This window comes from Corythoichthys intestinalis, chromosome 4 (assembly GCF_030265065.1).
Source record: "Corythoichthys intestinalis isolate RoL2023-P3 chromosome 4, ASM3026506v1, whole genome shotgun sequence".
In the NCBI taxonomy this organism is placed as follows: domain Eukaryota; kingdom Metazoa; phylum Chordata; class Actinopteri; order Syngnathiformes; family Syngnathidae; genus Corythoichthys; species Corythoichthys intestinalis.
The window spans coordinates 19,189,657-19,216,332 of record NC_080398.1 but is presented as its reverse complement, the minus strand read 5'-3'; the positions used below and the strand labels follow the sequence as shown (position 1 = coordinate 19,216,332).

General features: G+C 38.3%; 2 protein-coding genes and 1 non-coding gene across 3 annotated transcripts; 2 read left to right on the top strand and 1 right to left on the bottom strand.

Moving 5' to 3' along the window:
- Positions 1–1,796: 1,796 nt before the first annotated feature.
- Positions 1,797–14,658, bottom strand: rab13 (RAB13, member RAS oncogene family). Its single transcript, XM_057834628.1, has 8 exons — positions 14,230–14,658; positions 13,803–13,863; positions 7,938–7,998; positions 7,790–7,867; positions 6,324–6,413; positions 6,031–6,096; positions 5,886–5,936; positions 1,797–2,647 (listed from the first exon to the last, which is right to left on the bottom strand). Exons 1-8 carry the CDS (start codon positions 14,351–14,353, stop codon positions 2,576–2,578), a joined length of 603 nt encoding a protein of 200 aa, XP_057690611.1. The 5' UTR covers positions 14,354–14,658; the 3' UTR covers positions 1,797–2,575.
- Positions 14,659–17,858: 3,200 nt separating this feature from the next.
- Positions 17,859–25,425, top strand: rps27.2 (ribosomal protein S27, isoform 2). The gene is made up of 4 exons (XM_057834629.1): positions 17,859–17,914; positions 18,479–18,587; positions 19,322–19,432; positions 24,255–25,425. The coding sequence occupies exons 1-4, from the start codon at positions 17,909–17,911 to the stop codon at positions 24,281–24,283; spliced, it is 255 nt and encodes an 84-aa protein (XP_057690612.1). The 5' UTR covers positions 17,859–17,908; the 3' UTR covers positions 24,284–25,425.
- LOC130915492 (small nucleolar RNA SNORA13) lies at positions 19,137–19,269 on the top strand. Its single transcript, XR_009063100.1, has one exon. It is a non-coding gene; the product is annotated as a small nucleolar RNA SNORA13 (small nucleolar RNA).
- Positions 25,426–26,676: the final 1,251 nt, after the last annotated feature.

Sequence of the window (26,676 nt, the reverse complement as noted above, 5' to 3'; positions counted from 1 at the left end):
GGTTTAAGACAATCTCCTGCAGTTCAAACCGAGCATCAGTATAGGGAAGAAAGGTGATTTGAGTGACTTTGAACGTGGCATGGTTGTTGGTGACAGAAGGGCTGGTCTGAGTATTTCAGAAACTGCTGATCTACTGGGATTTTCACGCACAACCATCTCTCGGGTTTACAGAGAATGGTCCGAAAAAGAAAAAATATCCAGTGAGCGACAGTTCTGTGGGAAGAAATGCCTTGTTGATGCCAGAGGTCAGAGGAGAATGGCCAGACTGGTTCGAGCTGATAGAAAGGCAACAGTGACTCAAATAACCACCCGTTACAACCAAGGTAGGCAGAAGAGCATCTCTGAATGCACAGTACGTCGAACTTTGAGGCAGATGGGCTACAGCAGCAGAAGACCACGCCAGGTGCCACTCCTTTCAGCTAAGAACAGGAAACAGGCTACAATTTGCAAAAGCTCATCGAAATTGGACAATAGAAGATTGGAAAAACGTTGCCTGGTCTGATGAGTCTCGATTTCTGCTACGACATTCAGATGGTAGGGTCAGAATTTGGCATCAACAACATGAAAGCATGGATCCACCCTGCCTTGTATCAACGGTTCAGGCTGGTGGTGGTGGTGTAATGGTGTGGGGAATATTTTCTTGGCACTCTTTGGGCCCCTTGGTACTAATTGAGCATCGTTGGAACGCCACAGCCTACCTGAGTATTGTTGTTGACCATGTCCATCCCTTTATGACCACAATGTACCCAACTTCTTAAGGCTACTTTCAGCAGGATAATGCGCCATGTCATAAAGCTGGAATCATCTCAGACTGGTTTCTTGAACATTTGTCATAGTTCCATTGATAGTTCTAATCAGTGAACCAATTAGAACTATTGATGGAACTATGACATCGGCAACCGAGAGCTTTTGGCTGTCAAGTGGCCTTGGAGGAGTGTCGGCACTATTCGAGAAGATGACAAGTGGTAGGGGAGCTCCACCGAGCAATATTTATTGGTCCGAGACCGAGACTAATTTTCTTTCAGATGAAGAATTTAAATGTCATTCACATAGTGGATGGACGAAAATGAAGGAATTCTGATTATATCAGAAAGGTCCCTCGTTTGTTTTGCTTCAAAGGTGGATGGTTCCTCGTGGTTGAATGGACAACTCATCCACCAACAAAGTGCAAGATAGACTACTAGTCTAAAACAATTTTAGTGGGTCTAAATGGGTGTATCCATGGACAAGCAGAGTCTAAAATGGATGAAATAATGTAAATGAATTAAACATGCATGCACTATGCAGACGTTTGGTGTATGTCGTTCAAAATGGGCAAACAGCTTGCATCAAATCCTCTAAATTATTGTAGAAATTTATCCATAAAACACATTATTATCATAACCTTCATCACATGTCTTGGCACAACCAAAATAGGATAGGTAAACATGAATTTGGGTGTTCAACCTTGATGCAGTTACTGGTGCTGCCATTGAGGTTTTGACATATTGTGGTCTCTTTGTTTCTGTTGCTAAGATATCGTAACACCACATTGTTCATTTTAGCAAACTCAAATTCCATCCCTCTTACATTGTAAAATATCAATTTACGTTCATTTGCGGATTCTAACTGTGATTGTTTAGGATATTGTAGCATAAATTCCAAAATATGCACATTACTAATGTACCTAACCTGCAACTAATCTGTGTTAAATAAACTGTGAAATGGGCTAAAATGTTTAGAAAGAGTGCAATAGGATGAGTATTGATCAATCAGTTGTTTTTCTTAGAGGAGTGTTTTCAAACCACAACACAGACTACTGTCTTCAGTTTTTATTCAACACAAATGTGACCACAAACCAAATCCAAATACAGTGGCAGATTGAAGCCTACTAAGATGCAGGACACGTGTTTTTGCAGGGAAGAAAATGGTGAGCTGTTGTCATCATGGCACTTTTGAGTGAGTGAGCAATTGCTCAAACAGTCTCACAAATCTCACATCCTAATCATTCACATGCTCCATTCATCATTCATTTCTCTTCACATCTTCAATATTGCACTTATGACTGCCTCAAACTACCACATGCTCAGTCTTTCCATATAACATTCACTTTCCACATATTGCAATTAGTTTTGGCTAATCTTACTTTCCACGAGTGTGCATTTTTGTTTGATTTTAAACATTTAACAGAATGAATGAAATGCTCAAGAGTAACAGGTAGTTGAACATGTTGAAGAGTTGAAAGCCCATACCATCTGTCATAAAAACTACAAAAGCGCATCTCATAACACCACTTGTCCTGTTTTAGGATTTAGTGGTAGAATGCTCTAACACTTATTGCACAGGCCACAAGTAGAAATGCATGGAATGAATTCAGAAGACTTTCAAAAAGCCGATGAAATAAATTGCCACTTACTTTTGAAAAATGGAATATAACGCAATTGTGTGGAGAAACTACAAAAAGCAGGCCTTGTACATATTGCGGACATGTGAGACACCAGATGGTGACATGTCACCGACTGGGTCTATCTGGTTCATACTGATGTATTCTTTTATGTTCAAGGACGACTGGCACAGTGTGTTTGTGTCCCGATTTCTAGAGAAGAGTACATTTGGAGGTTTTTTTCTGTGTGCTGCTGGTGATCTTCACTTCTCGGCCCGTGGGACCCTTTTGGATAGGAGGAAACAGGAAGTAAGCATTTAAGAGATTTTCCAAATAAAAACACATACAGTTATCCCTCGTTTTTCACGGTTAATGGGGACCAGAACCCGCCGCGATATGTGAAAAACCGCAAAGTATCCCCACCCCACAAATTAAAAAAAAAAGGTGTTCAATGTATTTATTGAGATTTAGCATGGGAAAGAGATCCATATAAGAATTGTTTTTTTCACTTTTTCCCCCCAAAGTATAATTAAAAAAACTTATGTATGTATATATATATATATATATTAATAAATTGTAAGCACTTCAAATGTAATAATTCTGATCAGTTGTAAATATGTTATTGTCCCACCGAATTATTTTCAAACAAGAATAAAGTAGAAAAATGCTTGTCTTTATTATATGCTTCTATGAATGAGCCCACACAATAAGTTGCCCAGCAACTGTTTAACTAGTTAAACGATGATTGAAGTATGTGGCACTTTAAAGTTTCGGCTTACATCATCTCTGGCAAGATCAAATCATACCGACTGTCAATAATCGATAACATTAAAGGGAACATTGTTTGATTTTTAAAGAATTTATTTGCAAATCATGGTGGAAAATGAGTTTTTGGTCAATACCAAAAGTTCATCTCAATACTTTGTTATGTACCGTTTGTTGGCCATATTGGAGGCCAAACGTTTTCTGTAACTCTTCACAAGCTTTTCACATACTGTTGCTGGTATTTTGGCCCATTCCTCCATGCAGATCTCCTCTAGAGCAGTGATGGTTTGGGGCTGTCGTTGGGCAACACGAACTTTCAGCTCCTTCCACAGATTTTCTATGGGGATGAGATCTGGAGACTGGCTAGGCCACTCCAGGACCTTGAAATGCTTCTTACGAAGCCACTCCTTTGTTGCCCTGGCTGTGTGTTTGGGATCATTGTCATGCTGAAAGACCCAGCCACGTCTCATCTTCAATGCCCTTGCTGATGGAAAGAGATTTTCACTCAAAATCTCTCGATACATGGCCCCATTCATTCTTTCCTTTACGCAGATCAGTCGTCCTGGTTCTTTTGCAGAAAAACAGCCCCAAAGCATGATGTTTCCACCCCCATGCTTCACAGTGGGTATGGTGTTCTTCGGATGCAATTAAGTATTCTTTCTCCTCCAAACACGAGAACCTGTGTTTCTACCAAAAAGTTCTGTTTTGGTTTCATCTAACCATATCACATTCTCCCAGTCATCTTCTGGATCATCCAAATGCTCTCTAGCGAACCACAGACGCGCCTGGACGTGTACTGGCTTCAGCAGGGGGACACGTCTGGCAGTGCAGGATTTGAGTCCCCGGCGGCGGATTTTGTTACTGATAGTAGCCTTTGTTACTGTGTTTCCAGCTCTCTGTAGGTCATTCACTCGGTCCCCCCGTGTGGTTCTGGGATTTTTGCTCACCGTTCTTGCTATCATTTTGACGCCACGGGGTGAGATCTTGCCTGGAGCCCCAGATCGAGGGAGATTATCAGTGGTCTTGTATGTCTTCCATTTTCTAATAATTGCTCCCACAGTTGATTTCTTTACACCAAGCGTTTTACCTATTGCAGATTCAGTCTTCCCAGCCTGGTGCAGGTCTACAATTGGCCATAGTGGAGTTTGGAGTGGGACTGACTGAGATTGTGGACAGGTGTCATTTTATACCGATAATGAGTTAATACAGGTGGAGCCTCGTTAGACCTCGTTAGAAGAAGTTAGACCTCTTTGACAGCCAGAAATCTTATTTGTAGGTGACCAAATACTTATTTTCCGCTCTAATTTGGAAATAAATTCTTTAAAAATCAAACAACTCGATTTTCTGTTGTTTTTTCTCCACATTCTGTCTCTCATGGTTGAGGTTTACCCATGTTGACAATCACAGGCCTCTCTAATCTTTTCAAGTAAACTTGCACAATTGGTGGCTGACTAAATACTTATTTGCCCCACTGTATAGATCACACCTGAGTATAGACCCTACTCACATGACGTCACAACCACGCCCCCGCGCCATATTGTCCGTCAACTCGTCACTGTTGATGCATTACCGCTACGTAAATTCCTCCTACTATGGCGTGTTTTTCGGCTCGTTAACATTAATAATCAAAATGGTGAAGGCGTGTGTGGCGGTCGGTTGCAATAACAGAGAAGATAGACGGAGAGACTTGAAGTTCTACCGGATTCCGAGAGACCCGGAGAGGAGAGCGAGATGGGCTGCTGCAATTCGACGAGAAAACTGGGCTCCAAACGATTACCACAGATTATGTAGTAGTCATTTTATATCTGGTAAGATGCATTTAATATATATTTAGAGGGTTTTGGGCTGACAACCACAATTAAGATCATTGCTAGGCTAATCGCCGACAACATACACTCAGACGTTGTGAATGAACTACCTGAAAATATATAATTATAAGGGGATAATAAGACAGTTGTCATACAATTAATTTACAATTTCACTATTGAGGTCAAAAGCCAAAAAATAAATTCAACTAGGGACAATCTGGAGTAGTGCTATCGCACTTTGTAGGCTATTTATTACATATTATATATGTATGTAGTGAGAGTGCTATCGCTAAACCATATAAACATTAAAAGCACTAGCTCCATTGACAAATGACATGAAATACATTAGACTTGACAGTGGATGTTGGCAAGAACAAAAGATTTTGAATTGAAAATTTCGTAACTAACCTTCCCGAGCACAAGATAGATTCCTGCCGAATTTTCGTGGACGAGGACCTGTTTCACTCAACCAGCAACGAAGTATTTATAAGCCTCCAAGCTCTTAAAGTTTTTCAAACTTTCATGGGAATAGGCTGATTTTGTGCGGACAAGATAGTTGCAAATATCAGGGTAACAGATGTCAGGCAGAGACGGGTGAAGACAGCGGGTCGAAAAACATCGATTTAGGCATCAAATATGGATCTGGCGAATGGATAAACTGAAGCTTTTCCACATAACGCCTTTTATGCAACGCATCCAATGAGTTTACAGCATCAGATAACACCGGGGCTTCCATGAATTGCTCTAGAAATTGCACGACTAATTGAAACCATTGAGAATAGGGCTAAAAAATGACGGACAATATGGTGGCCGGATACAGCGACACGTCATTTTGTGACGTAGGTGAGTAGGGTCTATAAATCACTGGACTAGCCAAACTTGGAAAAAAAAAGTGCCACTTATATGTTAAAAATACTGCTCTAAAGCTTGCCCTATAACATTTGACTTACGGGTTTCTTGCTGGATTTGTGAAGTATGTCTCTTGCCAATGACAGAAAGGACTACAAAATGGAAATATAAATGGACAAAATTGAATGTTAATGCCTTAAGAGTTAAAGCTCAGTATGGTTTAAAGTTTGTAGCATTGCAGCTCACCTCCTCAACATTAATACTTGACTTGGCGCTGGTTTCAAAGAACTTGATGCCGTGATCCTTAGCCAGCTGTAAACAACAAGCAGGGCATAATTACAACTGCCAGGATATAGATGGTAATCACTTCCTGTTTCTTATCTCAAGTAAATAGAATGCTGAGCTACCGAATGCATGCACCTCGCAAACAATCCTTCCTTGTAATCATGACTGTCAAATAGTAGTGCTTATACCACTCGTATCGAAAAGTATTTGAGGAAAAAAAAAGCAAAAAAATCTTTCTGTTAGGGTCATCTCACCTTTTCTCCTGTCTCCTTAGTAACTTTCCGTTTTGCCTCAATGTCACACTTATTACCGAGCAACATTCGACTCACCCCTGCTGATGCATTCTGGGAGAGAAGGGGTGAAATGGATTGATTAGGTCGAGTTGAGCTGCATTCAGATATGGGGCTGGGGGATGCATTAAAGTGAGAAACGGACAGATGGAGATTGCAAGCCAACAAACAAACAAGATGATGGATGGTGGAAACACTATCACAGTTTCTGCTCTAAAGCCTTGCTCATTAATAGTGTTTGATAAAAGGACAGTCACATGCAATGCTGAGAAAATTATTGGAATGCTTGACCATAGACTTCATAATTGTATTGACAGTCCAATTCGGCCAGCCACTGCGCAAAGCCTTCAAGCAGGGGGCCCATCTCACACACATTCAACGATTCAACGCCGGATTTAGGATAAAAGTACCAAAGCTGTACCGCATACAAACTGGAAGGATTGTCTCAGGAGTGATTTGTTGGAGGATTCAAGGTAATTATTATATTTTTCGTACCATGCATGCATTTTGAAACGTTGGGAAAAAAAAATCAATGGGAGAAATTAGCCGTCGCGGCATTGGCATCATAGTTCGCAATATTTACGTAAAATGAATGGTAACTGCCCAGTTCTTTGCTCTTTTAACAAAGAATCGAGACTGTTTTACGTCCATATCTATAAAGAATTCAGGGATTTAAGTATTTATTCACAATAATTTCAATGTAAAAAGCTCTTTGTTGTGGTAAGGCGGCGCCAGAGTGACTTAGAGTTGAGCAGCATATTCGACATATTTATGTAAAATAAATATTACTGCCCGTTTTTTCTTTTGCTTTTAACCTAGAATCGAGACTTTTACGTCCATATCTATAAAGAATTCAAGGATTTAAGCATGTATTCACAAGAATTTCAACGTAGCAAGCTCTTTGTTGTTGCAAGGTGGCGCTACAGTGACTTAAAGATGAGCAGCACATTCGACATATTTACGTAAAATAAATTATACTGCCCGTTTTTTGTTTTTTTTGCTTTTAACCAATAATCGAGACTGTTTAACGTCCATAAAGAATTGAGGGATTTACGCATTTATTCACAATAATTTTCAACATAAAAAGCTCTTTGTCTGTGATTCCACTTAGTCAGCTTTGATGGGGATATGCCCCTTAGTAATCGGCCTTGCGCCCCGTCAATACCATTATGAAGTCTATGGTTTGACTAAATATCATGAAACACTTCAATGTAGATTCTTTCAACTTAAGTAAAGTGTTCTTTGACTTATATCTCCATTTTTTTTTACATTAAGTATTTCAAAAAAAAGAAACATTTGTTTGGATGAAGTGTCTCTGAAACAGTAAGGCAGTACGAGAAGTGAGTCAAGACAAACTCGTGACTAAAACTTGGATGCAACTCGGTTAGAGTCCTAATCGTAAATGTTTACTGAGAGGAAAATAGCCTCACTTCTTTGATGCTCTTCATCCAGTTCTGGATGTTTTCAAAGGACTTCTCATCTGTGATGTCATACACAAGAATGATGCCCTGGGCGAGAGCAAAAAAGATGTCAGATACTTTTGGGACAAACACAAACGCCTGATCCTTCACAGCTTACCATGGCTCCTCTGTAGTAAGCTGTGGTGATGGTCTTGAACCTCTCTTGGCCTGCCGTGTCCCTGCATGAGGCAAAACTGGTCAAAACAGAGTGGAGAGAAGGCAAGGCTGCACTTTTCATCCGCAGGGTGCATTATTAAAATGTTGGCAGGGAAGAAAATGGCTGTCGTCAGGTTGCCAAGAATGTGTGCAGACACAAGCAATGAATCTGACTTGAAGTGACAGCAGACAGAGCTCAGGGCAGAAAAGGAAATAATGTCATTATCAAGAAACCTCTGAAGACATCGACATTTGAGAAGTCTAGTCAATTGTTAAAGGTTTTGTGATAGTGACAGTGTGATCCTTGAAAGTATTATCATTAGGGTTGTTCCGATCATGTTTTTTTGCTCCCGATCTGATCCCGATCGTTTTAGTTCGAATATCTGTCGATCCCGATATTTCCCGATCCGATTGCTTTTTTTTGCTCCCGATTCAATTCCAATCATTCCCGATAATTTTTCCCGATCATATACATTTTGGCAATGCATTAAGAAAAAAATGAATAAAACTCGGACGAATATATACATTCAACATACAGTACAGAAGTACTGTATTTGTTTATTATGACAATAAATCCTCAAGATGGCATTTACATTATTAACATTCTTTCTGTGAGAGGGATCCATGGATAGAAACACTTGTGACTTTGTGTATTGTAACTAAATATTGCCATCTAGTGTATTTGTTGAGCTTTCAGTAAATGATACTGCAAGCATGCCCCATTGCATGATGGGAAGTAAAACCATGACTGTGCGTCATGCTACCAATGGATATATCTTCTCTGCTGTGGGAAATAACTTAAGGTGTTAAGACAAAGATCTCTTGCTACCTTTCTTCCCCACATTGCTTCCCATGATATTGCTAATCACAGGGAGAGGGATTGCAAGGTGTTAGCCAATTGAAGAAAGGCTTCAAAGGCTGCCATAGTTCAATCTACTCATGTTGCACTGCCTTTTATCTCTCTATAAAGACAAAACGGCGTCATTACATGTTGAGCGCGACAATGAGTAAGAGGTTTGTGCAGCGTATATATTAACAACGTTAAATACTTTACTGTGACAAATTACAAAATAAATTAATTGCCGCCGTTAGTGGGATACTTTTGATAACCCTACCCTAAGCCTAAACTAATGACACTGGATGAGTGTAAAATATTATGTCTGTAACATTAACTACAATAAGAAAATGATTTAATTAAAAAAGATATATATATTAAAAAAAGGCATGGCCGATATTTTTTTGCCGATTCCGATACTTGAAAATGACGTGATCGGGATGCCGATCGATCGGGACATCCCTAATTATTATAATTCTTCTTCTAATTGAAACACTTAGAGGATGATCCAGATACTGGAAAGAATTGTGTTGAACTCTGGAGGACCCATTATTCATAAAAATCAAAGGCCAAGTACTGTATTGAACTGTAGTAAAACACAACAATTAAAAGAAGCACATGCTAACCTGATTATGTTGCAATGAAAATACTAAAGCCCTTTGACAGACGAAGAATATGTTTGGGAACGTTTGGGAACTAAGGTTGAAAGACCAATACGATATCTTTATTATGACTGCTCTGCAATGTGACTAATATGGAAGGGTACGTGAGGAGTTCATTTCTATTTATCCTGGTATAATACCATGGTACATCTATAATGTACCACCATGGCTAACTGTCGAACTTGGGAATTGAACAGGGGTGCTAGAAGTCACACACAGCAGGGGGTGCTGTGGATCTTTTTTAGTTTTTGCCCATCCAAAACAAAGCCGTTTTGGTCCAAATTTGTCATGTGCGTGCGTTTTTTCCATACAAGGCGTGCACAACAGCAGTACACACGCATGCTGAGTAGTTTATGTACTACTACTAGGCTAAGACAAAGACAGCATTCTCTTTCTCTTACAGTGTGTGTTGGAGTTTTTGTACTGGAAATAAAAGCACCCAAGTATTAAAATGAAAATCCCCGCAGCTAGATAGCGCAATGAATCATAAACACATTTGTCTTATACAGTATCTTATATGGGTGTGTATGTTCTTTGGTTATGGTTTACAGTTAACTGTGTTTAATCCAACATTGAAAATGGTAGTGTCTTATTTATTTTTTTATTTTTTAAGTTACTAGGAGGGCCAATAAGCCTCAGTTTTACACCCCCTCTTCACAACACTAAAATAAATTGCACACGAATACAAGGGTGTAGGTTTTGTCTCAATATTGGTCGGGACTAGGGGTGTGACAAAATATCGAAATGGTGATATATCGTGATACTTTGTTTCCCAAAAGGTTATCGATATGCTCCTACCAAGAATTGAGATATTGTTTTAAAAAGGTGTCAAAGTCTAAAAAAATAAATAAAAAGAAATCAACAAGTTGCTACCAAAATCTTCCATCATAGTGAGTGTCTGAGTTAACTCTAAGGCTGCAGCTCGACGCCCCATTCCATTTAGACTGGGAACGTTCGTTCATTCGAAACCAGACTATTCACAGTGATTCTGTCCAATTTTCAGGGCATTTACTGGTCAATTGCTGTTCATTTTAGGGCATTTACGGGTCATTTCCTGTTGAGTTTGAGTCACTGCCTATTCATTGGGTATTTTATGGGTCATTTTCTGTTTATTTTGAGTTACAGAACAGGAAGTGACCCATAAAATACCCCATAATCAACAGGTACATGACCTTAAATGGCCAAAAATTACCTCATTGCCTGGCCCTGGCTGTCACTGACGGCCATAGACGTTATATACGTTTGAAGTGGGAGGGATGGCAGCGAATGAACATTCGTTTACCCTCCTAGTTCAAATGGATTGGACGTCTACTAGTGATAAACTCATTCCAATTCACAGCAGAAGCTTGTTTTTCTGTTTATTAGTTCTTTTTAGAATATCCTAGAATGATTTCGTGAGCAATGTATCGATAATCGTTGTATCGCCTTATCGTCAGATCATCGTTATAGTGAGCTTTGTATCGCAAATCGTATCGAATCGTGAGGTACCAAGAGGTTCCCACTCCTAGTAGGGACGATATAACAGGATAACCTGCATGTACACTTTTTGCTGGGGACGGAACATTAATAAGAAAGACCAAACACATTGGGTGAACCCAATTAATTGATAGGCTAAATGATCAATGCAAAATTAATCTGTATTGACTGATACTAACTTTCATGTATTGGTTCAGGTGATACAACGTTCTATTAAAACCTTTATTTTCAAAACCTACTACATTTTGAAGTGCAAGTCCCTTTATTAAAAAAACAAAGAGTTATCCAAGAATGGGTCCACTTCTGGGTGACACTGCAGCACCCCTGAACTCAAACAAAAAATATTGAAAAAAAAATCGGAGATATCAAAGGACCGATCTACATCTGAGGCATACTACACTACCCCAAGACTCGAACCAAAGTACTCTCATGAAATTCTGATGTGTGATTTAATCACTGATTTTTCTTTCATGTCAGTTCATGTTCATGTCAGTGTCCCCCTGAAGTGGATCCATTCTTGGGTAATAAAGGGACTTGCACTCTGAAGCCAAAGCGTTGCATTACCGTAATGCACATAATGCAAACAATGATCCAAATGAGGCACGGCTAGCTTGACTTCGTTGTTCCTTGTGAGGCTGGCCTGACTGCAGTAGTTTTGCAGATTAGCAAGTTCACACAGTTTAATGTTATGCTAACTCTTGATGCAGGTTGAACTTTCAGTAGTAAAATTAGTGGTGTTTCCCCCCACCTCCACAATAGTGACGTCTTTTTACATTACATTAATACAATTATACATTAATATCCCTCCTCTTCGAAAGGGGCGGAGGAGGCGGCATGCTGTCGACATGACTTTGTCAGGGCTGTGTGATTGTGCGTGTGTGTGTGAGCGGCGGGGGTAGTCAAATCATCAGCCAATCAAACGTGCGTTTGAGGGGAAAAAATGGACCGGCACATTCACCAAGTGAAAAGGGATGTGACAATAAAGAAAATAATTTACTCAATAATGGTAGGGTCTATTCTATCCTTACAACATATGGGAAGACAATCTCCATTTCTTATATAACCGAACTAATTATACAATGCAAATAAGGTTGCTTAAAAGTTGGTTGGGACAATTTGAGCATCCTGAAAAGTTAGTACTGTTATGTCCCTACTGCCCCTATGCAAACCTACACCCTTGTACGAATGTCCAACAGTGCTCTGCACAGCTCAACAGCAACAACAAACAAAAACATGGCTACAATCCAAGCATGTCTTACCTACTTAAAGACACTAAAGGACAATAATCTTCATTTTCGACCTTCAATTATTTTGTTTTTGTGCCATGTTAACGCCTCCTCTGTCAACAGTTTACTTCTCCGTTCCAATGGTATCTTATCCAACATGACCCGGCAAGAAAGCAAGGTGTTAGGTGGTCTTATCAACAACAACAAAAACTTTTTCAACATATATATTGTGATAGTATATTAACTTTTATTCTTTACTCTATTCTTGCTTTTGTTTTTTTTGTTTTTTTTTACATCATGCATAACTCTAATTTTATGTTTATTGTACAATAATCTAATTATAACATGTATTTGATAGATGTTTTGATACATTTTTATGCATTTCAAAATATTTATGTCTGAATTTGGGGGGGCTTGGAACGGATTAGGGTATTTAAGTAAGTCGGGATACCACTGTACTTTTCATCTGATTCTTGTGCAATATGCAAAAAATGTGTCATGTGATTTACAGTCATACACATAGGCGGAGTTTGACTTTTGGGCCAGCGGGGGCACAACATGATGATGACCCCAAAACGCAGTGTCAGCAATAAAATTAACTTACAAGAATATTTATAATACTAAATTGATGAAAAAAAATGAGCGTTTTTTGTTTCCCATCATTTTTTTAGGGGAATCCTAAATCAGGCTGCTTAGAACGGCTATACTTTTCGCTAAGATCGTCAGCCATTGAATATGGTACGCCCGTCGGTGTCGTGCCAATGTAGTTACCCCAGTCAAAAATTGCATCCCCCGGGCGGAGCCATATGGAAGTAGATTTGTGTCTTCATTATTCGATCAAAAAAAATGTGTTTGAATGCAAAAACAAATTTTAAACTAAAAAAATGCATTTGAAAGCTATTTTTCTTTGAATTTTTGGGGGGGATTGAAGTCTTTTTTTTTTTTTATTGAAGTAATCTTGTTTTTGCATTTGGGTCACATTTTGGCTAGGACATTTGTGTCTTTATTACTCAATTAAAAAAATAAGTTGCTTCAAACAAACAAAAAAAATATTTTCAAACGAAAAATCACTTCAATCAAAAAAAAAAAAAATTCAATCGTAGAAAAAAAGTTTTTGAATGCGAAAAAATATTTGAGACTCAAATATTTGCATTTGAACACATTTAATTTTTAATTAAAAACGTTTTCTTTGATTTTAGCAATCCTTTTTGTTTAGGGGCCATATTATGGGTAGGACATTGGTGTCCAAGTCATTAAATCCCCCCTAAAGTTGCTTCAATTAAAAAAAAAAAAAAAATTCCAAACAAAGGTAAAAATCATTTGAAAAAAATAAAATTGCCCTCCCTGATTTTTTTCTTTTTTTAAATAATATGCAAAGCAAATGACCGTCTAAAGTGCTAGTCACATGATCAGTTCGAAAAATTATTTAGACGCATTAAAAAATATCTTTTTTGTTCATTTACTCATTTTTGTTGTTTCCTTTAATGCTTTACAACTTGTTTATATATATAGGAAAGTCAATTACATGCAATGACACTTTTCGGCCATTAGAGGGAGGCTGCCCCCCCCTTAAACTCCGCTTATGGCCATACAGTTATAAACAGTCAAAGTAGGGCATCATATCTTACCATACTTGCAGTTTCACTTTCTTGCCGTCCACTTCAATTGTTTTAACTTTAAAGTCGATGCCTGGGAAGACGGGAGTAGGGATTAGGAGGCGATGGGGTTTGGGTTTGGGGGGGGGGGGGCAAACCATCAGTTAAATATCTCACAATTGAACACTCAAAGCACAAGCACACGTGTACCATATATAGGTCACAGTCCTCTGGGTGGAGACGGATTCAAAATCACATGCAGAGATGGTTAAAAAGATAGGAATGAGTGTGGGTGGAAGAATGAGATATGTGTCGTCTGAGTGTGTTCACATATTGTAAGAGGAACAAAGTGTGAAAAAGATGACAAACAAAAGCCAAATACCAGTCCATACTTGAAAATGAAGACAAAATTGAGTGACAGGAGTGAAAGATAGCGAAAATTGTATTTTTAAATTCCTACCGATAGTTGAGATGTAGGTGGAGTTGAAATTATCCTCAGCGAAGCGAATGATCAGACATGTTTTGCCAACACCACTATCCCCAATGAGCAGCAATTTGAACAGAAAATCATACTTTTTCGCCATTATTTAGCGATACGACTTCAAAGTCAATAAAATTCCTTTGTCTTTTTGCTTGGAAAACTTCCCTAAACTTGACACCGGTAAACTCGGATCCCCCCTCAGCACCCCTCTTCTGTCCTGTTTTGGTTGACCAACGTTGTTGACCAGCACTTCACATCCGCACACATCACCGCATAAAAATAGTCTTTCTTTCAACAAAAATATCTTTTGAGTCCCTTTAAAAAAACAACAAAGTGTCTACGTGGTTTTTTTCCCTGCTTCCCCCCCAACAAAAAAGTAGCTGTCGGCACAGAGATTACGTAGTTGGAGAGTTTGGTGGGAGTAGCTCTCGGACATGCATTACTTGGAAGATACATTAGATGGCGCCATTTGATTGCCTTCTAATTTCGGCATGATTTCGCGAGTTTTCACAGTTTATCAAGATTAACCCAGGGAGTCCCATGGGCGTAGGTTTGCATAGACGGTAGGGACATAACACTACCAAATTGTCCCCACCAACTTTTAAGCAACCTTATTTGAATTATATAATGATTATAATTGATGATAATTATTAATGATAATAATTTATAATGTCTTCTCATATTTTGTACAAATAGAATTGACTCTTCCATTATTAAGTGAATTACTGTTTTCATTATGTTCAGACTTACATTTACCTCTTTTCACTTGCTGAATGTGCCGGTCCATTTTTTTCTCCTCAAACGCACGTTTGATTGGCTGATGACTACGACAAACAAACACGCACACTCAGACAACCCCGACAGAAATACATCTCAACATGCCGCCTCCTCCACCCCCTTCAAAGACGAGGGATATTAGAATTTTTATTCGGCCAGCTGCAGCAGCAGCAGCCACTGTAAGTAGACGTCAATGCTGTGAAGGTGGGGAACACGCCACTAATTTTGCTACTGAAAGTCCGACCTGCATCAAACTTGCTAACCTGCAAAACTCAAGGAGGAAGCAGCTTAGAGATAAGTGTCCTCCTGTACTGTGTGTGTTTTCTACTGTTAACGTTAATTGAACTGTGCATTTATTCATGAATTAAAATGTATTTATGTATTTTCTCCATCATTCATTTAAAAATAATTTTATTTGCAGCCTATGCAGATATTTCTTTAACCCCCCCTCAAAAAAAACCACACACACACAAAAACACAACCACTGTAAATTTCGTTTATATGAAGAAAGGGGGATTTCTCTCATTTTCTCACTTGAAAATAACAATTTCAACTTTTTTCATTTTTACGTAGGCAACACTTCAGTATATTTGTGAGAAATGTAGCCCTGACCCCCGTTCACCCAATCTGTCTGGTCTTATTAATGTCCCGACCCCAGCAAAAAGTGTATATGCAGGTTATGCTGTGATAGCGTCCCTACCAATGTTGAGACCAAATCTACGCCCTTGCCAGGGACAGTGGTCAATACCAGAGGTGGGTCAAATAGCCAAAACTTTTATTCAAGCAGGAGGAGCATTACTTCAAAATAGTAAAAGTAGTCATTAAAAAAAAATGTACTCAAGTACAAGTTAAAAAGTATTTGGTGAAAAGAATACTGAAGTAATGGGTAATATTGTTAGTAACTTCTTGCGATGTTTGATTTTTTTTTTTTTTTAAATGATATTTTTTTTCCCCAGCACAAAGGTGAATTATTATTATCATACTTTACTGTTACCTATTACATAAACGCATTAAGCCAAAGAAGTAAAAAAATAAAATAGAATAATTGAATTCCAGCGACAGGAATAAAAATCTACAGAAATGAAGCATCATTCGTCCCAAGAGCATGAGTGCCCTCTAGTGGGGAAAACATATTTCCTATTGTGAAACTAAATCTCATATCTCATGTCTTCCGTGGTCAATAAAAACTTGGAGACAGGTTAAAATCTGTGCTTTCGAGTCATGTGTACAGCAGCGCTTTACGTCAAATAATATTTTTTTTAACGGTGCTTCGAAGACGCCTTGTGATTGAACAGGCTGGCGTGATCATAGAACATCAAGCTTGAGTCTGATTGGTATAATGGAGTCATATGATTATTATTGTGACGTCTCATTAGTGAAACTAGTAGCACTACTGTTGATGTCTCTGGCAAAAAACAAAAACAAAAAAACCCCAGTAAAATCTAGTATGTAGAATAAAGAGGAAAATTGTTACGACTAGTGTAGCTCAAAGTAAAAGTAAAGTAAAAGTAGCATTTATTCTTCACAAATCTACTCAAGTAAAAACTATGGCTTTGTAAAACTACTCTTAGAAGTACATTATTCTCAAAAAGTTACTCAAGTAAATGTAACCAAAACTTCATACCATTATGGAGTCTATGATGTAACGGAGTAAATGTGACGTGTTACTACCCACCTCTGGTCACTACAGTGGACATCTATTTGAAAGTCATCATTATCTTAACTCATTCACTGCCAGCCCAAAACATAGAGTATGTGTTGCGGTACTTAAAAGAGGGAAATCGATATTAAAAACACCTACTGACGGGAATAGATGTCCAATCCATTTCAACTGTGCTGGACTCAAAGCCTCATTGTACAGTTTGTTTAATGAAAATAAAGTCAACTACCCATACTACTACTATTACTACTACTACTACTGCTAATACTACCACCACTACTATTACTACAACATGGTGTCTTTCCTGTCATTAAAAATTCCACAAGGGGCAAAAGATACATAACTTTAGCCAATTAGTAAAATTGATTACAATAAAAGGTACATATTATCTGCAAAATAACTGTTATATTCTAAACAAAGTGTAGTTGTCCTTATTTATCTTTTAAATGATGACGAGACAAAGGTGAACAATCAAAAATATAAACAAAAAAAAAAAAATATATATGCCAGAGGGGTACAAATATTCTAACCATCGTATTTAAAAGAACAACAACAACAACAACAACAACAACAAAAAACAGTGCATAATGTTGTCATTCAGTTGTTCACAAAAAAAGTTTTAGTTTTTTTTTTACCAATATTGTACCAGATACCAATACCAGATTGTTTTATTTTTCTAACAGATTAATGTAGCACACAGTTTCGTTATGAATCGGGTTCGTTTTGAGGCCACGTGACGTGAGCCGAGGCATTCCATAGACATCTCATACATAGAATAAGATGGGAGAAGTCGGAGTCTGCGGCGTTAGTAACTGGGGGTCATCTTGAAGCAGTAAATTTCTTTGGGTGACTCTACTGCACTGAATGTAAAGTTACGGTAAGTGATTTTCTCCACTAAAATAATGCAAACTCGTTTAAAACTTGACGGATTTTCAACCAGACTGGTTGAAAAAAACTGCATTAACGTGGCTATGATTTTTGATTGGCCGTTTGTTGGAATTAAAAAAAAATATTTTAATATATATATCATATTATTTTACAATATTTTAATTTACAGCATCTCTGACGTTTATAAATAACGGTCATTCCAATTGGCTCACAGGGCGCATTTTGCGTCTAGTTCTATATATGTGATATTTACAGCTAAATTCAACTTCCGGTGTGTCTGCGTCACCTTCGCGTCTACTTCCGACTAGAGTACAACTAGAAACAAGTCCAGACATGCCCGTAAGTATCGTACATTCACGTAAGTGTCTATCCGTCATTTAAAAGTGTTTTAACTAGTAGAACTACGTCGGGATAAAAGTGTGTTTGAGCTTTAGTCCATTGACGTCGAAAATTCGCGCGTGTAATGTGGAAATTATGAACCTAGAAAGACAATATGGCGAGACACGTGGACGGCAAAGCGAACCGTGATGTCGATTGGAATGTTGCTTTTTGAGACATAATGCATTTTAACGTAACACTGATTTCTGTTCCGTATCGAGGGTAATTTTTTTTTTTTTTAAAGCCAAATTAAAAAATTTAGACATTTGCAAATATAGTAGGATATTATTTCATAGGAATTTATTGATAACTCTGTTATAATATATTAAATCTTAGATAATCCTTATTATCATGCTTTATAATTTAATATTTACGTGTTCAATCACGAGTTAAATTAAAACGGGGGGCAATGTTGCTACTGTTTTATGTGGCGAGATTTATCAGCTGGTCGTTCACATGTATATAATTTACCTCAGTTATTATTCCCCGTTCAACAATAACAAAAATTTCTGTTTGGCCTTGCAGCTCGCCAAAGATCTGCTGTTTCCCACCTCTGAGGAGGAGAGAAGGAGACACAAGAAGAAACGTATCGTGCAGAGTCCAAATTCCTATTTCATGGATGTCAAATGCCCAGGTCTGTATGTTTACATGTTTTGTTTTTGGGAAATCCTATTCAATATTGCTTTACTCTATTTGAACGTAAATGTAAATATACTTTACGCAGTGCTTCTCAAGATCTCTACGCACCAAAATCACGATCATCTATAAAATACAGTTACGTAGTACACTCAAGTATTCCTAAAAAACAATACAGGCGATTGATTCCTAAAGTATATTTTACATTATTTTAAGCAAAGGTACCAGTCACAGTTGAATATGAACTCTAGTTGCAACATAGATAAATGTATAGGGGAAAATTAATAAATTATTCAATTCAGTTGTGTTGCACTTAAGTTCAATAAAGTAATACCTTTAATATTTTGAAACAACCTTTTCTAAAAATATTAAATTGTAAATGTATTTTAGAGGTAAATAAAAATTTTGAAAATGTAAGTTATTCTTCACATACCACTAGAGGGTACTCTTGCACCCATATTATCTCTGCCACAGTTACATATTCTACTATTGAATGCAATTTTTGTGTTTATCAAGATATTTGATCAACATTTCTGTATGAATATCTTGCCTTTATGTGTTGCCCTATCATTAACTTTTGTAGTGATGGGGGTGTCAAATAAGGCATAGAAAAACTCTTGTGGTCGCCATTGAATTGAGTTTGAAATGACTGTTTTTCATGTGCAACCACAAGCACACTCGCGTGCTCTCACACACAAAGTACAACTTAATAATGCTTTGTAATGTTTTCAGGTTGCTACAAAATCACCACCGTGTTCAGTCATGCTCAGACTGTGGTGTTGTGTGTCGGCTGCTCAACGGTGCTCTGCCAGCCTACGGGTGGTAAAGCTCGCCTTACAGAAGGTATGCAACACTTTAGGAATATAGTCCAAAAGAAAATAGCACAACTGGTTAAGTTCACAACTTGTAAATTCAAAAAAACTAACTTGTTTTTTGAACTTACAAGTTGTCAACCAAAACAACAGTAGTCAACAACAATAAATAAATAAAATAAACATTAATATAATTTGCAAGGTACGCTAGTTTGCTTAAAGTGAATAACCAAGTTTTTTAGATGGTTACTACAATGGAACTTTGGTGGAAGTAATGAACCTATTGGAAATATGGAGTGAAAAAATTGAGTTCATTTCAATGCCTGTACTTAATATTGAACATTTGCAATCAGTGGTATGTCGTGGTAATGGTAAGCATGGTAATTACCAGCTGTGATTTATCGCCGCGTGTGCTGCGTGCCCTTGGCACACGTGGGTGTTGATTGCATATGAGACTCCAGTTCCCTTCACCGATGTTTATTGGTCATCAGCACACCGTATAATTTAAGTTCAGACATACAAAATAAGGAAACACATTTATATTATTTATTGTAAAACGTGAGCATTGTTACATTGAGACGAATGGAAAAAAGACGATGTACTAACCACTTTAGCCTGCTATAAAACATTGGCGGTCTTCTCCAAATTACAAACCTGTGGTCCAAACATGAAAACTCGCTGATTTACAGCATTTGCAAACGATGCGGATTTACAGTATTTGCAAACGATGCGGGAAAAAGGACAAATCGATTACTGAACACCGGAGGTATGATGAAAATAGAGGTCCACTTTTTTTTTCTGAGTGTAAATGTGCTTGCGGTGAACATTTCAAAATAAAAGGACACCATGTTTTGATGTGAATAAAGATTTCTGGGGTTAATGTCACATATTTAAGATTATACACTCAGAATAGCTTTAAAATGACACCCATTTTATATTTTTTTTCTAAGAACCTGAACCTTTGCAAAGTTTGCATCCTGCCTGCAAACATTTGATTCTAATGGACTAAATAAATAAATAAAAAGGGAAATCGGCAATAAATGGTCAAAGGCGTGCAGCATGATGGTCCCCCTGATTCTCAAGTCTGTCTTCACCTACACAGGAATAAGAAAAAAATGAGATCTTGGAAATGAAGATGCTCAAGCATCTCTAACTTACATTGTACAGTTGACTAAATTTCTTACTCTGTTCATTGCAGACAACTCTCTCATTGCAGACAAATCTCTCACAGTTCATTGTTGAGATGGGCACTGTCAACGCAATGGCCGACGGTTGCCGTCAGCAACACTCCCCATTTATCAGTCTGTGATGCCATTTTTGACATTGTGACATTTGACCTGGTCCATATTCTGAAACACATTCAATGTTTTACCCATTTGGATTTAAATCAAATATGTCTAATTTACATTAGTCAATCTGACTTCAGTTCAAACTGAAGTCTTTGTTGGAGTTACTTTTCTGATTGTTAGTGCAAATTCATATAATGATTTGTTTATACTTCTTTCAATGTCAAGACGCCATCTGTCTTGTAATTATTTGTATATGGAATATGCCAGGTTATAGACAATAATAATAATAATGTCTATAGTATATACAGGCATGAAAATCTCTCACCTTTCGGCGAAGTTCGCCGTTTTGAAGTCAAAAAGGGCGACCTATGTGAATTGTGTAGATCCGAGGAGAAATTCTTTTTGGGAGGGGGGGGGGGTCGGGAGATTTTATATTATTATTATTATTATCATCATGTCATTAACTTAGTACGTAAACTGAGCACTTCAGGAATCGGTCCTTTAAAAAAAGTGACACTTGGACAGTCAGCAAATCCTTCTAGATGCTTCGCTGACGAGAACCAATCATCGGCCCAAACTACGTTCCATTATTTCAATCGCACGCACTCCTTACGTGTACATGGAGTGCTTGGAGAGCCTTTGGTTGCATTGCAAAGCTGCGAAAACAAAAAGCAGGCCTTATCCACACTGGGGCAGACCAGAGCGCAGCATACACACTTGCCTGTATTTGCCAGCAGATTGAATTTGGTGAGTGATGGTTTCAATCGTTTTCACATTTTGCGATATAATGAAGTTACTGCCATTCGTTGCAGCTTGCGTTGAACACTGCCAGAGCTAGCCAAATCTCCCGTGAAAAAATAGCTCCCGTTAAATTGGCGTCAAGCTTGTGTATTTAGTGGTAATATAAACGAAGAAACACACTGTTAAGTCAAATTAAGCGGCATGCTCTCGGATGGAGGGGGGCGCCACGCATCGCATCGCTCCCGTCGTCCGCCTGAGACGTGTTATTTTCGTCTGGGACTTGAGCTGACGGCCGGTGTCTGCACAACACTGGCCCGACGGGTGGTGGGAATGACTCTTACTTCTTAAAGCTTTTCAGAAATACAGTGATCCCTCGTTTTTCGCGGTTAATAGGGACCAGAACCCGCCGCAATAAGTGAAAACCGCGAAGTAGCACTGACTGAGTCACAGCCAGAAAGTGTTGATGACAGTGTTGATTTCTATTCACTGTTGCCCCCTCCCAATTAAAGTATGTCACAGTCGCAGCCAATTATAATCTAAAGCTGGTTAAAAGTGAAGTTATGTTGTTTTAAGTTGTATTAAATACTTGTTAATGTGCCCCTTTTGATCTACGAGCACCCGCCCCTCCACCGGTCTGTGCGCAGCCCTGCTGAAACACAGTGTGGGTCGACAGAGCTCAATATTGTTGGGTTGTACAGTGTACCGGAACATATTTCCTCCACACCCTTCTCACCTTTTTAACCCCTGACCCATTTTCATGCCTGTATGTAGACAATTAACCTTTTTCAACACCAGAATTTAAGGTAAAATAATACAATTATGAATTTATGATTGATAAACATAATACGTGAAGGATTCTTAACACTCACCTTGATTTGTGTAGGACAGCCATGACTTGAACTTTGCCATTTCTGTCCATGTTGGGTCCCAGCTAGATTCCCTGTTTGCTATTTCGCTTAGTTGAGAGTTCTCCTACGCTGAACTGTGCGCTTTCCTGATCTGCGTCTCCAGCTGTGATCTTGCCTCATTTGAAAACTTTGTACAAACATTAAAATACACCGCTTGCCATAACCATTTAGTTATTTCTACTCCTCAGAACGTGAGAGCTAATACCTTCAGACCTGGGGAGCGTGTGCCTCGCGTTCTGAAATATATAATTAGCTTCAGACGCTAATTCAATATTTAGAAACGTGACGGTCTAGATCACCACAACAATAATGGTCATTTTGTTAGCGGACCCTTGTATTCAGGAACTTTTGTGTTTCCAAAATACTGTACTTCAAAATCCTCATCTGAAATTACAACGAGTGACGTCAGCGCCGAGCAAATGCTATGCTAGGAGGCGACGATTCGGGTCAAAGACACGCCATAAAGAACTTACGTCAATGTCCATATTAAGGTTGTTTTTACAGTATAAGCCAGAGGTAAATTCATTACCTTCAAATGCCTTTCTGTGGATTTTTCTCCCAATTTCGATCTCCGTGCTGACGTACTCCAGGCGCAAACCTTCAGTAGGAGAACTGATGCGTGTAAAGGAACAATTTGTATTTGTCGTGCTTTTTCAGACGACTTATGGCAAATAGTGCGTAAAAATGAGCTTCTTATATTCATTTTGATGTCATGTTGAATAATACGAATTAATAATTAGAATGAATTATACAAAAAAAGTCTCATCTGCGAGGTGTGGCGGCTTTTATTTTGGTGTGGCGCAGCGCCACGATTATCAGTATGTAGGGGAAAGCCTGGTATTGACAAAGCGTATAATTTTGAGGTAAAAATGATTTTACACCATTTTGGAACGAGGCTCTAATGTGGAAAAAAAATGAGGTCCAAGATTGGTGCCATTGTGTATTTTTATTGTAGCATACATAATATTAATTAAACTGGCCTATAAGAACCTCTAAGTTGTAAGCGCTAACAAACATTATTAAGCCTTGAAATGAATCGCATCCTCACCCCTGCACAGAACTTTCAATGTTTTACTTTTGTGTTTGTGTTGGGCATTGTCACACAACCAATCTATACCAAATCCATCTTGAGAGTCTTAAATCATTGCCTTTGTGTTGCCCTTTCATCACATCAGTCGTGAATAGGGTGTCGACTAAGACACATTGATTTTTTTCAGCAGCGATAGAAATTCATCACCGATGCATTTCAAAAACACTCAGCTGCAAGCACAAATACGAAGCAGCATTTTCAAGGGTGAAAGGAAGCAGAGTGAAAGAATCCAGGTGGCTGATGCTGTATAAAGGTTTTTGTAAAGAAATGTGGATGCACAGGAAGCTGCTTTGTAGCACCCGACACGGCAAGACGGCATTGGGTCCCTGTTTGTTTTTACTGAAGCATCATGTATACTTTTGTCCTGTGTCTTGGCGTCATGGCAACCTCGGACTTCCCAAGTGAGCTCGACTTGTAGACAGTACAGATGCACATGTGAGATGACCCCCGCCCTTTTCATCTCGACAGTGGAGAACACATTTGTCTAGCTGTCACCCTGTTTGGGTAGATGGAATTGGAGTATTTTATCTGTTCAATCAGTGATGCAGTTTGCACACCAAGATAAACACGCAAACTTTGTGTAACTTCAAGTAGACAATATATTTAATTTTTACACCACCACAACATTAAAACTTTAAAGTAGGGGAATATATTGCCTGCTGAATTTATTTTAAAATAAGTGTCAACCGGAACAGTATGGCTTTCCAACAGCATTTTGGGAAGGTTGAAATGTGGAAGTCTCAAAAGCATGTTACATTTTTCCCCCATGTTGAGTAAAAAAAATGTTTCACCTGAATGTCTATTTGGGTCTCAATGTCTTCCCAGGATGTTCGTTCAGGAGGAAACAACACTAACTTGGATCAGTGTGATGCAGTTGAGAACGACCCAAACTTTTTCATTCGTGCTGCGGTTGAAGCATCAAGGGATGGAGCGCAAGAAAGCAAGATAATGTGAAAAAAATATTAATGGGGGTATTTGGTGTTCTTTTGCCATGTCGTCAACAACTTAGAATAGTGGTACCTCTGCATACGAAGTTAATTCGTTCCAGGACCTTGTTTGTAAGTCGAAATGGTCGTATGTGGAGCAGGATTTCCCCCATAAAAACACATTGATTCCATTAATTCGTTCCACAGCCCGAAAACCTACACTCATCCCTTAATAAATACTTCTGGTACTATTACAAATGGCAATTACACATAGCAAAACAAACAAACAAACAAACAAACAAACAAATAATAAATAGAAATCGGAATAATAATAAGATAATAATTATAATTCCTCTAAAAATGTAATGAATCGGGTTCTAATGTGGAAGACGTGTTTTGCATGCTGTACCTGAACGCACCGGGTGGTTGACGTGCTAGAGTAAGAAAGGTGCAGCTGAGAATTTACTTTCTCTTTTAACGTTCAGTTGTTGCTGGCGTCAACTGCGGCGGACAGTGGGCGTGTTGTGTTGCACAAGTTCTGAAATAAATTATTTAAAACCTGACGGAGCTGGCGATCTTTTTAATAATTGTCTCTTTAATTTATAAAGACTGGTGAACGGAGGTCGGAAGAGTATTGTCGAGCCATTTCACGGATAAGACCACCACGCTCATATTTTTCTACCATTTTCATCTTTATTTCAATGGTAACCGTCACCTTTTTTCACCACTTGCACTAACCTTCTCGGAACCTGTGTTGATTTCTAAAGAAAGTCCGCCGTGCGTCCGTCTTGCTGCAAAACGAACAAACTACGGCGCTGTCATAAATTATCGTATTTCGAGCATTTCGTCGGGTTCAGAAACAAATGCTGAGTCAAATTTTACGCCGGATGTCGAAAAGATAGCGTGTCGAAGCGATCGTATGTCGAGGTACCACTGTAGTTCTCTTTCAAATAAACCGATTCAATAGCGGCGTGACATTACATCTGCAGCTGAAATTACCATTGACCATTTGACAAACCCCAACAGCTGTGTATACGTGGTTAAAAGTAAACAGACAAGTTTGAACCTAATCACCTCTGTTTATTTCTCCATTTCTAAACCAATGCAAACAATATCTTGCACCTTTGCTAGCCTAACTGCATCAAGCAACCATGATTTCCCAGGCATGTGTAATTCACTTGTATAAATATTGTTTGAGAATAGCCTGAAAATTGTCATTCTTAAAAATATTTGTTGGGAATGGTTCTTTAGTGTAAACTGGGGGCCCTACTAGTCTGGGAATGCAACAATTAATTGATCTGGAATATATTAAGATCGATCAAACTCGATGAAAATGCAAAACATTCAAAATCATATTTTTATTATTATTATTATTCTTTGCTTTAGATGAAATGTAACTGTCATTTGTACATATCTTAATTCAATAGAATGCCCTTGAATTTAATCAAACATAGGCAGACTTTGGATTATCAGCAAATATCGTATCCTTGCTGAAAGAATATTGTTTGTGTCATCACGAAATTGATAAATTTTACACCCTTGAAAGCCACCTGTAGTTGAAAGCCGCCCTACATTTACACTGCTTTTTTCCCCCCTTCTTTCCTGAACCCTCAATATTGCCTCTGCACTTCTAATGTCTTTCTCTTAAATAATGCGTAAGATGAAAAATATCTCATGGAACTTAAGGTTGGATAACAGCAAATGTTCAGACTAAAATCGATTCAAAGCCACGGTGAAATTGAGTAATTTACCTATTGTTACCACAAGGTTAGGAAGAATATTCATGTCAAAGGGTGTAAAAAGAGATATGCATCTTAAAGTTGGACATGAGTTGCATCTGTGATGGTTGATGCAAATCTTGCACACGCAGAATTCAGAATAACGCCATTTACACGACCTGTAATTTTACATGCAGAGATTTATTTTTCTTCTGTCACCAGAGTGCTTTGGGAGACGTCATAATAGCAAAATTACTATATAGAGAGTTTAGAAAATCTAAATGAAAATCCCAACTATTTCAAGGAATGGAAATAAATAATGGCTCCACTCAACTATCACAGTACAATTCTTTGCCTCAGTCATGTCAGTGTACACTGAAAGCAGCACTTGCCAAATAAAAGCAATGGTAAAGTCAACATTTGACTTAAAAGTATAACAGCCTTTCTACTGGTTGATGATTGCCCAGGTAGTTATTTCATGGTTGATTCAGAGGAGGACTTGGCTTAATATTGATTGCTTGCTAAATAAGACCAACCGAAACGTATTTTGATGTCAGTTTTGTGTGTGGCTTCTGTGAAAGGTTTTTACAAAATTGCAAAAAA

Excerpts from the sequence above, each read along its gene's own strand:
- rab13 (XM_057834628.1), bottom strand. The coding sequence starts at position 14,353 with ATGGCGAAAAAGTATGATTTTCTGTTCAAATTGCTGCTCATTGGGGAT. Across the intron at positions 6,414-7,789 it reads GGATGAAGAGCATCAAAGAA|AATGCATCAGCAGGGGTGAG; the intron begins GTGAGGCTATTT and ends CTTCTCTCCCAG. Across the intron at positions 6,097-6,323 it reads CTAAGGAGACAGGAGAAAAG|CTGGCTAAGGATCACGGCAT; the intron begins GTGAGATGACCC and ends TGTTGTTTACAG.
- rps27.2 (XM_057834629.1), top strand. Across the intron at positions 18,588-19,321 it reads CATGGATGTCAAATGCCCAG|GTTGCTACAAAATCACCACC; the intron begins GTCTGTATGTTT and ends TAATGTTTTCAG. Across the intron at positions 19,433-24,254 it reads TAAAGCTCGCCTTACAGAAG|GATGTTCGTTCAGGAGGAAA; the intron begins GTATGCAACACT and ends ATGTCTTCCCAG.